The 13,262-nt window shown below is 39.3% G+C and overlaps 1 protein-coding gene across 2 annotated transcripts in view; it reads left to right on the top strand.

Annotated features, from left to right (window-relative positions):
- Positions 1-13,262, top strand: part of SNAP25 (synaptosome associated protein 25) — an 85,722-nt gene that overhangs the window by 55,955 nt on the left and 16,505 nt on the right. For both annotated transcript variants that reach the window (XM_012455432.3, XM_012455433.3), the window contains exons 3-4: positions 741-782; positions 7,493-7,541. In XM_012455432.3, the coding sequence (XP_012310855.1) occupies positions 741-782; positions 7,493-7,541 (91 nt within the window). The remainder of the gene's footprint in view (positions 1-740; positions 783-7,492; positions 7,542-13,262) is intronic.

Here is a 13,262-nt window from a genome sequence, read left to right as displayed (position 1 = left end):
ACATCCTTCAGGTTCCTGCAGAATCTTGTTCAAAATAAGTTTGTCACTTAAAAGCAAAGCTTTGAGAAATCACACTCGTTGTTGGATTCTAGTCGTTTCAAAAGAACTGAGAAAAAAGTGACAACGCCATGCCCAAGGGACCATTGCAGAGCTCAGACTTCCCATCTCATTTTTTCTTATCTGAAGATGAAGATAATTATTATAGCTGTCTCCTATAGGCGAGTTATTTCAAACATGCTTGATTTTTTTCACCCTAAGGCAACAACTTAATTTATATTGATAAGAACTTCCAATAGTGTTTCTAGGAGTTTTGTAAGAAACTTGATGTTATATTCATTTCGATTCATGAAAAATTATGTTCGTGTTTAAAATTCAATATTTCTGGCCCAGGGAGGCCAAATTAGTCCTCTGAGTATTTGATATAATTTTTCATGCATTCTGAGCATGCAAAATTATCTTCTCCAGATTACTTTGTCTTTGATATCAAGATCAGCTTCCTATGGTTTTGATTTTATGAAGATAAGCTTTAATGGAATTGCTTTAGGGAATCTGATCATGTAAAAAGCCTGACAGGAAAAAGTTTGAAAATGTAATGACATTTTGTGTTTCACTTGCCAACAGAAAAGAATATGTGATAGAGACCCTTTGTGTTTCTCAAGTAAAGAAAGTTTTTCTGACTTTCCAGGACCTCTGGATCCTGCATTCATAATGTTTATGTTTGTTTGTTTGTTTAATCTTAGTCGCTGGAAAGCACCCGTCGTATGCTGCAACTGGTTGAAGAGGTAAGAAGTGAAAGTATTTTAAGATAAACAAATCCCTTATGCTGATATATCCTTTCCTAGATGTTATGACGTTTCCTTGGGCCATGATCCCATTGATTCCAGTGTGAATGTAGCCTATCAGGATAGCTCATCAGGAAGGAGATGCTGTATTTAGGTTGCCAGATAGCCATGAAGGCCCCTTCACTCTCCCTTCCAGCCCAAGCCACCTCTGTAGTCTGGGAAGCAGAGAAGAATAGAATTTCCAAGTCAGTGCTCTTAGGAAATCACAATAGATTGTATCACTTTAAGCAAATCAGAGCAATTTTTAATATGCAAAAGAGTTATCTACATAAAACTTTATTCGTAATTATTTTAGTACCTGTAAATTGCATCTAATCTTGAGATTCTGTTCTAACTTTAGCCACGTATATGACTTTTAAAAGTATGTATGCATACAAATATATCATTTTTAGAAATTGTCGTATTTAAAGTCAAGCACTAAAATTTGTGAAAAAAATAGGAAATCCCTTTAACAAGGGGAAATATCAAGTCCAATAATATAAATACAGAAGCTTTTTTAGATTCCTTTCTGGATTGAGCATCCATTTGCAAGACAGGGTTAATGAATCCCAACCTATTTTTAAACAGGTAAAATGGGGCAAATAGCAATAATTGAATCAAAAGGGCACTTGCAATCATAAACCTCACTCATTCCAATTTGGTAGAGCAGCAATCAACCAGGCAGAATAAATGGATTAATTGAACTTGCCCAATGGGAGAGATGAAGTGGAAAAAGAATGGATTGAACTATATTTATCTTAACCTAATAAAACAAGCCTAATAGTTTTTATTGAGTGAGATGCTGTTTTAGCTGTGCTTTGAAACTGCTTATCAGTGTATAAATTCATGTGTGATTATCATTTTTAGAGATCTTGGGCTTTCTCTGGCAGAATGATTAAATGAACCTACTCCCGTCATGCTACCATAAATTGCAAATGCAGCAACATGAAAGGGAAGAAAAGATAAATTTTACAAAAGCTAAAAGGAAAGGCAGCCGCCTCTCACACTCTAGGAGCCAATGTCTTCCTTCTCTTTATTTCTGTAGCTTCAGCTTCTCACCTAGCAATGAGATATGGCTAAATGTGAATTGCCACAGGAGGAGTGGGAAGGAGGTGGCAAGCATGCACTCCCTAGGAAGCCGGGGAAGTGGGTGGGGCGCACATAACAAAATCTGTTATCCCCCAAAATGATGATTTGAGCCTGCAGTGTGGCACACACAAGGCCACACAGGAAGGCAGCCCTAGCAAAGCAGGCCCTCAGCACAGGGAAGCAGCATTCTGTCTAAGTGAAGAGCAATGCTTTTTTTTTTTTTTTTTTTTTTTTTTTTTGAGACGGAGTTTCGCTCTTGATACCCAGGCTGGAGTGCAATGGCGCGATCTCGGCTCACCGCGACCTCCGCCTCCTGGGTTCAGGCAATTCTCCTGCCTCAGCCTCCTGAGTAGCTGGGATTACAGGCACGCACCACCATGCCCAGCTAATTTTTTGTATTTTTAGTAGAGACGGGGTTTCACCATGTTGACCGGGATGGTCTCGATCTCTTGACCTCGTGATCCACCCGCCTCGGCCTCCCAAAGTGCTGGGATTACAGGCTTGGGTCTTGCTTTTTAATAGTCGTCATTATCGGCATTTCAAGGTCAATGTAAAACTACACAGAGCTCAGTGGAGAAAATTCAGAAAAAATGAATGCCATAGATAAGTAAAAAGGTTAGAAATCACATAGCATTTGGTTCTCAGCCTGGAGTTAGGAACTCTCTTTTGGTGAATGCATTTTAACAAATATTCACAGAATCCCTACCTCTGGGGGCTTGGAAGGAAGATGTAAATTAGTATCTTGCTGGGAAACAGATAAGTAAGTAGCTCTACAAATTCAAGGCCGTATTTGCCTCAGGCGCATAGGGGAGGGAACAGCTGATTTGGTAAGAGAATCCTTAAGGAGGGAGTATTTAATTCCAGGGGAAAAAAATTAACTCTGCTAATGCTAAATGCAGGAAATGAAGCCTGCTCATGAATGCCTAGGGCTATGTAAACTAAGCCCAGGAAAAGCCCTACAGCCTTAGGGCAGGTCAATTCGGAGGCACCACATAGCTTTCATGGAGTGGTTGTTGAACAACTAATATTTCATGAATGTTTTGGCATCCTTCCTTTTTATGCCAACGTATCTTTCAAGGCTTTCAAGACACTTTGGCCATTCAAAGAGAATAAGCATTCTAAAGCAGTATATACCAGACTTTCCGCTAAAAATGAAAAAATTCAGATTGGGCAGTCCTTTTCAGATATGCAGATGTGGGGTCTTTTGGAGAGAGTACCTGGAGTGTTCTAGTTTTGGTTCAAATGTTTTGGACTTTGGGGAAAGCATCTCAGAATGACCAAGGAAAGATTCGAAACGTTCTGTAAAGATTGTCATAGTTCATCTGCAAAAACTAAAACAAAAAAAAATTAAAATAGAGAAATAATAAAAAGAGAAAAGAAAGAAATGGAAAAGAGAAAGTAATCCTTCCTATCTCCAACTCCCCTGTTTTTAGGTAGGCGATTTCCCCAGCAATCTCAAATAGAAACTAAGAATTGAGCTAAGATAAAAATAGAACTACCTCCTCACACTCCTAGCTACTAAAACATAATACTATTTAAGGAATAAGAGAAAGTAATATTCTGCCTCCCTGAAATCTTTTTTCTTCCCTGCCCATCTCTAAGCTTCTAGCTCCCCCAAAAAACAACTTAATTATTTTGATAGAAGCTGTCAGCAAAACAGCAGAGCCAAATGCAAGTTCTAACAGGTACCCAGGTGGCATGTGCCAGGGACTGTGCTTGGAGCTATCATTACTATCATCATCAAACGTACATTACCTAATTTAATCTTTGTTAGCTTCCTTTTACTACTATTTTGATCTCTGTTTTGCTGTAGAGGAACTTGAGGTACACAGTGGTTAAGTAGCTTGCTTGAGACACACAGGTATCAATGAGAGACATGAAGTTAAAACCGAGGTCTACTTGATTTCAGAGTGTAAGTTCTTACACGTAACACTTAATTTCTCTTCCACCAGCAATTCTTACAATCATTATTTTTCTTTGAGAATTTCACCAAAAAAAAAAAAAAAGAATCTAAGGAAACAAGGCAGCTTAACGGATTGAGATTCTACTCAAATTAAATCCTGCATCTTAGTGTCTTACTTCCTGAATGCATGGAGGTGTCAGCTTCCCATAGAGGTGAACCTTGAGAGGCTGGACCCTCTGTAGCTCATCTTACCTCATAACAGACTGTGAGAAGTTATGAGGGAGTAGTTACTGTCCCCATTTGACAGCTGGGAAGCTGAGACACAGAACAGGTGACTTTAGAGCACTAGCATTATAAAGATAGGTCTAGAATTCAGAAGTAATGACTCACAGATCCTGGTTCTGCCCACCTGACCAAATTGTCTGACACACAAAGGAGCACATCTGAGAAGTCATGCGTAGGTCTACCCGTTATCCTTAGTGCCTAGGGCAGAATAGAGGCTCAATAAATACTAGGAAGGAAGGGAGGAAGGGAGGAAGGGAGGAAGGGAGGAAGGGAGGAAGGAAGGAAGGGAGGAAGGGAGGAAGGGAGGGAGGAGCGGGCCAGTGAGTGATTAACCAACTATCAACCACTCAATCTTATTTGGCATCCCTATCCTTATCTTAAACATGGAGAAACATTCTGGAAGGTCAGATGTCTCTCCCAGGTCTCATGACTGGCTGCTGGCTGAGCTAAGAGCACAACTCAGCATTCCTGACTCCCACATCAGTGCTCGCTGCTTCTGTTCTCCCAAATTGGGGCAGCTAAAAAACGCTCACTCCCTCAGATTAGTTCTGTGAATCATTCTAGTGTTAAAACATTCAGTGCCAAATTGGACAAATGTGAAATTATACTTGCGGGACTCCACATAAAAATAAATGGGTATGATAGAATATCAAGAAAGTCCGAACAGATGAGGGCTGGACTGGCCAAACTAAAATCACTAACCTTTTTCCCATCCACTGTCCCCAAAAGAATGGAGCAAGGATGTCACGTGTGGCCTGATTGGGTCCTTGAGGAGAAAGTGATCTCCGAGATGCCTCTGCCCACAGCAGAACCTGCATTGTCACATCCATATGGCTTAATAGCCATCTGCCTTTTATAATTTCATCTCACAAGAAATGGAGAAAGAATCCAGAAAACAGCAAAGAAATCATTGAAATACAGGCTAGTACAGACAAAAGCCTATTTACAACACATTTAAAGAAAATAGTTTGGAATGTTTTTTGTGTATGTATGTCCCTGAACCAGCTCCATGTTTTGGGGAGCTTGTTAGAAATGAAAAGTCCAGGCTTTATCCTAGCCCTATGGAATCAGAATCTATATTTTACAAGACGATTCATGTGCAGAGGATTCATATGCACATTCAAGTTTGGGAAGTAGTGGTCTAGAAGCTTCAGATACTTGATAATGATGATATATTTAGTTTGCCTAGATAGCCTGCTATAGATGCATTTTCTGAATATATTTATTTTAGAAACACTTATGTAACACTAACTGTAGGCCGGACTCCATTCTAGCACATTCCACATATTAATTCGTTTACTGCACATACCACCTCAATGAGGTATTAACTATTGTCATTGCTGTCTTACAAAGGAGAGAACTGAGGCACAGAACAATTAGGACACTTGTCTGAGGCCCCATAGTTAGGGAGTGAAATCACCAGCATTCCAGCCAAGAGTCTGTGTTAGAATTAGAACTTCCCATGCCACAAAAGATATAGCACTGAAATATAAATTTCCTCCGCAAGGCCATTTGCTTCTATAGAAGGGTGTGGCTCACAGATGGAACAATGGCGATTGCACACCTGAACAAGGGAGGGAAAGGGGTACTTATGCCTGTTGGAGGGTCACCCCTACTGCTGTGTCATTCCCCTATTGGCTAGGGTTAGACCGCACAGTCTAGACTAATCCCGATCGGCTGTTTTTAAAGGGAGGAGGGGTACGAGACGGAGTGGCACGGTGGGTAGTTTGGCGGGAACGATGGTTATAGGCAGGAAGGATGGTTACGGGCAGGTCAGATCAAGTAGCCAGGGGTCAAAGCAGATGGCTGGAGCAGGTGACCGGAGCAGGTGACTGGGATGAGTCAAGACGGAGCAGGGGACCAGGAGAACAGATATGAACTACTGATTAGAACTGGTGGAAAAGGTTATTTACTGAAACTACAAGGAAAACTTTACAATGGAGAATTAAAGAATAACTATTAAAGAATAAGAGAGCTGAACATACTGACATACTGATTCTTTGAAGAGAAACTTGGGGATTCACTATATCTAACATCTGTCTCCAGAGTCTGTGCTGTCAAGGACTCCTGAGGCCATCCTTGGCCAGCCCTGTTCACACTACATCCTGACTTTGCCACTAAAGCCTATCAAAGTGTGCTCAAAGGCAAAGGAGGCTTTTGTGTCCTGGATATTTAACTGCACACATTCTCTAAAATGATGAGTTTATAAAAGCTCACAGAAATCATTTTCAGTGTTGGATTTTATTTTTCAGAAGCACTATTGCAATTTAATTGTTAAAATACTATTTGTTTAAAAGCCCTTTGGTGGCCTCCACTAGCATGTCTCTCTTTTCTTTCTTAGTTCAGAGGACGTCAGTGGAAAATAAGTACCATGAGAGTGGTCCCAGCTTAGAATTTATTCTGGGGTTACCATGAGCTTTACTTGAAAAACCAATTAATTCAAACCAGAAGCAATGCCATTTTATACTCATTATCAGTCACCCTGTAAAATGAAAGGCATTAACTGATGAAACTTTCTAGAAATGAGGATTCTTAAGTATAAGTGACACAGATATATCTTGGTTCCTTCTGTCCTGCTCACCAACTTCCACTCTCTTCCTGCCCACAGCTCAGGTGGTGTTTGGTTTGTTTGAATAATAAGCAGATGAAGGGTGCCTTTTAAAAACTTCTCCTGCACAAAAGAATTTCTGTAAAGCTTGTAAAGGAATTTCTCACACTAGATTATTATGCAGAATTTTAGATTTCAGAATTAAGAGCCCTTATTTCTTATCTCAGTCCCATTCTATATACTGCAGACCCTGTCTATAGAGAGAGAAAACAGGAGAGTGAGTTTCCCTTTGAGCTGTGTTTCCCAACCTTTGCGAAGCCATGCTCTCTTCTGTTGAATCTAAAAACCTCAACCCCCACCACCAAGATTCTTGCTCGCCTTCCCCATGGGGCATCCCTCCCCAGTTTCGCTGCTGAAGACTTTCTGATATATCATGACAAAGAGGAAAATTCAAGCTAGAAAATTTCCAAAGGTTTGCTTTCTGTGATTGGTGTTATAAAAACTGTAGACATTTTTATTTCTAAACATAAAATTACAGTATGTGAAATTACAATATGAAGTATGTGTATTCTGATTTTATGCAGGCCCCACCCTAGCCCTACCCCATGGAGACTGTGCTCCATTCCTCTTCTGCCCAGAACATCACTGGTGGAGCAAGTCCATAGGTGGTCCATTCTTCGATCCCTCCCCAACACATCAGGGCTCTCATCCGTACTTCCTCCCTTTTTCCCTTTTGGTCCTTCTTCATTTTCCATTTCTAGGACTAATTGTCCCCTTACTGATTTCTCTTTCTCTCTTTTCTCTCTCTAACTCCTTTTCAACTTTGCTACCATTATTGGAATGTAGAGTAAAGATGCTGGTATCAGGACTTTGGTTATGTTGGATGAACAAGGAGGTAAGTTCAGATTTCTTCAGTAAGAACAATTCCGCTTCTGAATATTGTGCATTTTTTAAATTATTTGTGCATACATAGGAGGTCATTTTGACATATGTTACACATGTACAAGAATGTGAGGGTTTTAGGTTTTTCACGTTGCTTTTTTTCTTTCTCTGTTGAAAAGATTGAACCTATGGAAATGTTGAGGCCTTCTTCATGAGTGAATCAATGATACTACTATCTCTTATATATTTTGGGGGTAACAGAATTTTGAAGGCAAAAGCCATTGTTTATTTTTTTAGCGATAGTATTTTGGACAGTGTAAGAATTTTTTTATTATCCTTGACCCAAACTTTCCCAATAAATTTAGTTTTCTTCTAATAATACCTAGATAGAATGAGAATGTGGTATATCATGTTGTCTACTTCTTTTGACCATCCTAATTCAGTATCTAGTAGTTTTGATTTCCAAGTCACTATGGGTATTTCTTAAATACCTGGGAACTATCTTTCACAGAATATAACCTGAGGGAAATTATCTGGAAAATAGAACATTGAGCCAATTGAAATATTTGGCCTGTTTTTAAAATTATTACAGAAATACTAGAAGCAAGGAAAATCAGACAGCCAGCATTTTAATATAGCATCTCTATACCGAACCTGGAAACAAAAAGGATAATACCATCATTTTTCTTTGTCTCAATGTATCTAGCCCTATGGTGAGATTGTACATCATGCTAGCCACAAGTCAGTTACCTGATTCCATTCTGAATTCTTATAATAAGAAACAGATTTCTGCAAAGTTGTTTTTTATTCATATTTTATAAATGCATTAGAAAATCATTTGGAGTCATGACTATTTTTTTAATGGCAAAAATAAACATAAAATGCATTCACAACATAGGAAACCATAAATAAACTCTAAGCATAAATCTCAAGTTGTGGGGAATAACATGCCTTGCAGATAACAGACAGAAGGCACTGCTAAAACCTAGAGAGTCCTTGTGTATCAAAGAAAAGGGCAGCAGCCTAAAGGAAAAAATGGAGGTAAGATAAGATGTCATCACAGGTGCATGAAACCACGCTCTAATCACCAACCAGGAAAAGATACCACTTTTTACAGCAGACTGGTGTAAATTTTAAAAATCGATAATAACCAGTGTTGTGAATATGTTGGGAAAACAGAAACTCTTATTCCACAGCTGGGCACTGCAGCCTGATACGAATGTCTTGAAGAACAATTTGATAATATCTTCACATTTTAAACTATGCCCATCTTTAACCAAGACACTCCACTCCTAGAATTTTACACTGCAGATGTACATTTACAGTTATATGAAGAAAAATGCATGTGCCTTACTCATAATAATGTAATATTAGAAACAACTTAAATGTCTGTCGGTGAGGAGACCAATCCAATTAATTGTGGTACGGCCATAAAAGAAATGTTCTGCAACCAACATAATAAATGAGGTAAATCTTTATTTACTGATTTCTGTGGATTTGGGATGGAGCCGGAGGGACTGGAGGAAGATACATCCTTTGGAGTCCCCTGGGGAGCAAATGCCAGGAAGCAAAAGAGATTTATTTGGGAAATGTCTGTGATAGGTCAAGGGAAGAGGGGCAGGAGTAGGTAGGGACAGCCTTCAGATTATGAATCAAGTCTGACCCCTATAAAAGTAGATGGGGAAGGAAGGACAATTGGGTGGGAAGAGCTTCACACTGCAATGCTACTCTGAGAAGCCCTCAGCCAGGCTCATGGGAATCCAAAAGCAAAGACTGCTGATTAGAGGAGCCCTGTGTTGGGCAGAAATGTTCCAGCACTAGTAGCCCCATTGTGCTCAGCCATTGGCTTGAAGCATCACAAGAAGAGCCTGGCCTCAATGTAAACACCGTGGCGGGGTGCACAGTTGCACAGCTAGAGGCATCTGGCTGTCATATAAAGACTTTTGGTTCTACATTATTTATTTGTATTAAACTTTTTCAATAAATATATACCAATTGATCCAAAAAAATGGAGAAAAAAGTTTTGAAAAAAAGTTGAACATAAACTCCAATGCTTTACCTTCAATTTTCACAATACAAATTGTCAAAAGTTATATACAAATAATGAAGTCTACTGGAGTTCCATGTTGAAGGTATTGCAATTGCAGTAGAAATCTTCAGAACTCTCCAAATGGGTTTATTATTATCATGTGACTTGTTGGCTGGATCTGTGTAACAATGTCCCAGGCTTTGAAACTCAGGGTGCAGCAAGTCATTGCTTTTTAAAAATAACTAAACAGCCCAGGCATGGTGGGTCACGCTTGTAAACCCAGCATTTTGGGAGGCCGAGGCGGATGGATCATGATGTCAGGAGTTCAAGACCAGCCTGACCAACATGGTGAAACCCCATCTCTGATAAAAATTAGCCAGCCATGATGGCATGCACCTGCAATCCCAGCTACTCAGGAGGCTGAGGCAGGAGAATCTCTTGAACCCTGGAGGCAGAGGTTGCAGTGAGCCATGAGTGATAAATTGCATTGTACTTTGATAAAGAAATACAGAGATAACAATTTGCTGAAATCTTCATAAAAATGTAAAAATATATATTCTTTAGCACAAATGATCTCCAGAATCATCTGTGTATTTTTCTCTGAGAAACAAAGCAGAATAGGATGTCTGTTTGACAGATTTCCCCATGAGACACTTATTGTTCTTGGCTAAGACATTTCAATTATGGCCATACCACAGTAAATGCTGAATTCCTCAGTTAAACAAGGATAGACTAGGTTTTACCAGATGTGTGGTGAGTAGATAGATACTGATGAGAAACATGCAACTGTAAAACCCCCGAAAGTGGGTGGTTTCTGCCCAGTCTTAAATGGTACACATTTCATTTATACTATAACAGGAACTCAGAACCCCCTTAATTAGGCAGCAGGGACCCAGAAGGACCTTTCTAACTGACAGATGAGCATGTCAACAACTATCTTCACTGCCATTATAAATGCATTTTAATTTTGCATATGCCTTTACTTGTTTAGATCGGTAACTGCTTTGAAATTTCTCTTCAGTTATGCTCTACTAATTTTCTTTATACTTGAGCACCAAAAGTGTTGACTATTTCTACCCCACAGCAGCATGGGAGCCTCAAGAAACAGCCATCCTTCTAAAGAACCATCCCAACCACTCTTGGGTCAGGCCAGGCCATTCCAGGTTGTCCAGTTAAATGACTGCACGGGGAAATTTCCTATGGGATTCTTGCTTTATACCCAGGTATCAGGAGACACCAAGGAGCACTGAGCATGACAACACAGCCCTGGAAATGTACTGAGCCCTGGGACTTTTATTCCTCTAGAAAATTTGTCACCAAGAGAAGTCCCCAAATGACTTTGGCACTAATGTAGGCTTTTACCTCCATATCGCTTGTTCCTTTTGCTGGTCTTTGCTGGGTTATATGTCTGTTTTGATGCTGAAGATGTGGCTTTTGGGAAAATCCTCTGGGATCAACTCCGAACTAAACAGTGAAATCTTTGTCTACTATCTGACAGAAGAAAGACAAAGTAAATCCCTGTCCAGAGAGTCAGCTTTCTTACAAGATTCATGGCACTACAAGGTGGCATTTGAAGAACCATCTCTCTAGCTAAAGTCCACTCACCAATATATGTTATGAATGACTAAGGCTGTACTATCCAACATGATAGCCACTTATGTCTATTTAAATTTAAACAAATTTTTATATGCTCATCAATGCTAAGGAAAATGAAATTCACATAGGCAGCGTCTATAACTAGATATACTCATGAAGGCTGCATACTAGATTAATAGTATTAACGCTTACTATTCTTCTACTGATTTTTACCAGGTTGAGAATACTAAGGGCCCCATGTTGGCTTACTTAGGAGAGATTAGTAGAAATTTTGTTTTCACCAGTCATTGGAAAAACATTAGTGGAAAACATTAACATAGATCCTTGAGCATCTTATCATTGGTGGATCTATCACAAATAACCAGTGATCCAACATCATGGCAAAAATAAGCCCAAGCTCTGGCCCCAACATATAGTGTCGTCTACTAGAAGACCCCTCCCTACTCAAAATGGGATTATCCTCCCAGCCTCCAAGAATAAACAGAAACCAGCCAAAGAACAAGCTTAGGGAGATCAAAAGCAGTCAACACTGGGTGGTGTGCCCCATCAGCCTCAGAGATGCTGCTGTCCATCCCAGAATAAGAAGCTTTTAAGCATTTCCTGAGAAAAGTCTTCACAGAAATCACTGAAGTGCTGTGAAGTCCCAATATGCCAAGCATCTTCACAAACATAACTCAGTACACTCTAAAAATTAATATTACTGTTAGAATTTCTGCAACAAAATGATTCCACAATATTTTTTAAATTAAGGGTTTGACTTTGAATTCATATATAAATATATATTCATATATAAATATATATTCAACTGATATTGATATTTTATCCCCACTATTCTGTGGGGATAAAATAGTGTTTTGAGTCAACTGTTTTCTGAATAGTTTTCTGAATCAAATTCAGCTTTGGAATTTTCTCTTTTAGTCAAACCTTTGCCAAATCAAGCTGGTAACCGATGGCAGAGCCCAGCTTTCCAAAATATGGATTTAGACTTGCCTGTTTGTTTTACCCTTTTAATATCAATTATCTAATTCATAGATACCTGTGCACCAATTCACATATATATGTTACCTCCTAATCTCTGGAAGCACAGTGGATGGGTCCCTGATATCTTTACAGTGAGTTAATATTTTGGCCAAAAAAATTTATCAACTTGCTTTGTAACCTAGGAGAAACTCCTCAAGAAGGACAGATAACTTCACATGTGTCCCCACGCCATAATCTACGCTTATTTCAGCTGCCATTAGCTGAGTGCAGCATTTCTTCTTCTGATCCCAGACACCTCCTCCAATCCATCTCAAGCCCATACTCCCAAAGACCATTAGCAATTATTTGATTGGGATTTGGTATCCCTATTGTCTGTACATATAATGGTTCTTCATCTGATGATGAGCTTCTTTCCCCCCACCAGTCCCTCCACTTGAATATTTACCTTTATCTATGACTAGTTTATTGCATTCTTAAAAGGAAACTGGAGTGAAGTTCTTAGGAAAAAAAAAAAAAATCTTCTCACATGTAGAGTATTGCTATATATATATTTACCCCAACCACTCTTTTTTTTTTTTTTTTTTTTTTTTTGAGACACGGTTTCACTCCTGTTGCCTAAGCTAGAGTGCAATGGTGCTATCTCAGTTCACTGCAACCTCTATGTCCTGGGTTCAAGAGATTCTCCTGCCTCAGCCGCACCAGCACACCTGGCTAATTTTTTGTATTTTCAGTAGAGATGGGTTTCACCATGTTACCCAGACTGGCCTTGAACTCCTGACCTCAGATGATCTACCCACTGCAGCCTTCCAAAGTGATGGGATTACAGGCATGAACCACTGTGCCCAACCATATTTAGCCCTTTTAAGGAGTTTTTTTTTTAAAGCCATCACTGTACCTGTATTTATTCAGCAAAACTTCTACTGCATTACCTTGCTATTTCCTCAAGGTATTCAATGGTGGATAAACAATGAATTTTTTTTTCACCCATCATTTAAGAAGCATAGGAGAAGTAGATTCCTCATAAACTGATTTCTACTATTTAGCCTCACAAAAGAAAACAATTCCTTTTTTTTTTTTTTTCCAAATTCACTGTCTGGCAGTTTGGGTCACTAGTGAATGTATCTTAAT

The sequence above is a fragment of the Aotus nancymaae genome, unplaced genomic scaffold (assembly GCF_030222135.1).
Source record: "Aotus nancymaae isolate 86718 unplaced genomic scaffold, 86718_ANA_hifiasm-v0.15.2.pri h1tg000029l, whole genome shotgun sequence".
Lineage (NCBI taxonomy): Eukaryota > Metazoa > Chordata > Mammalia > Primates > Aotidae > Aotus > Aotus nancymaae.
The sequence above is the reverse complement of the archived record's forward strand: the minus strand, read 5'-3'. Positions and strand labels throughout refer to the sequence as shown.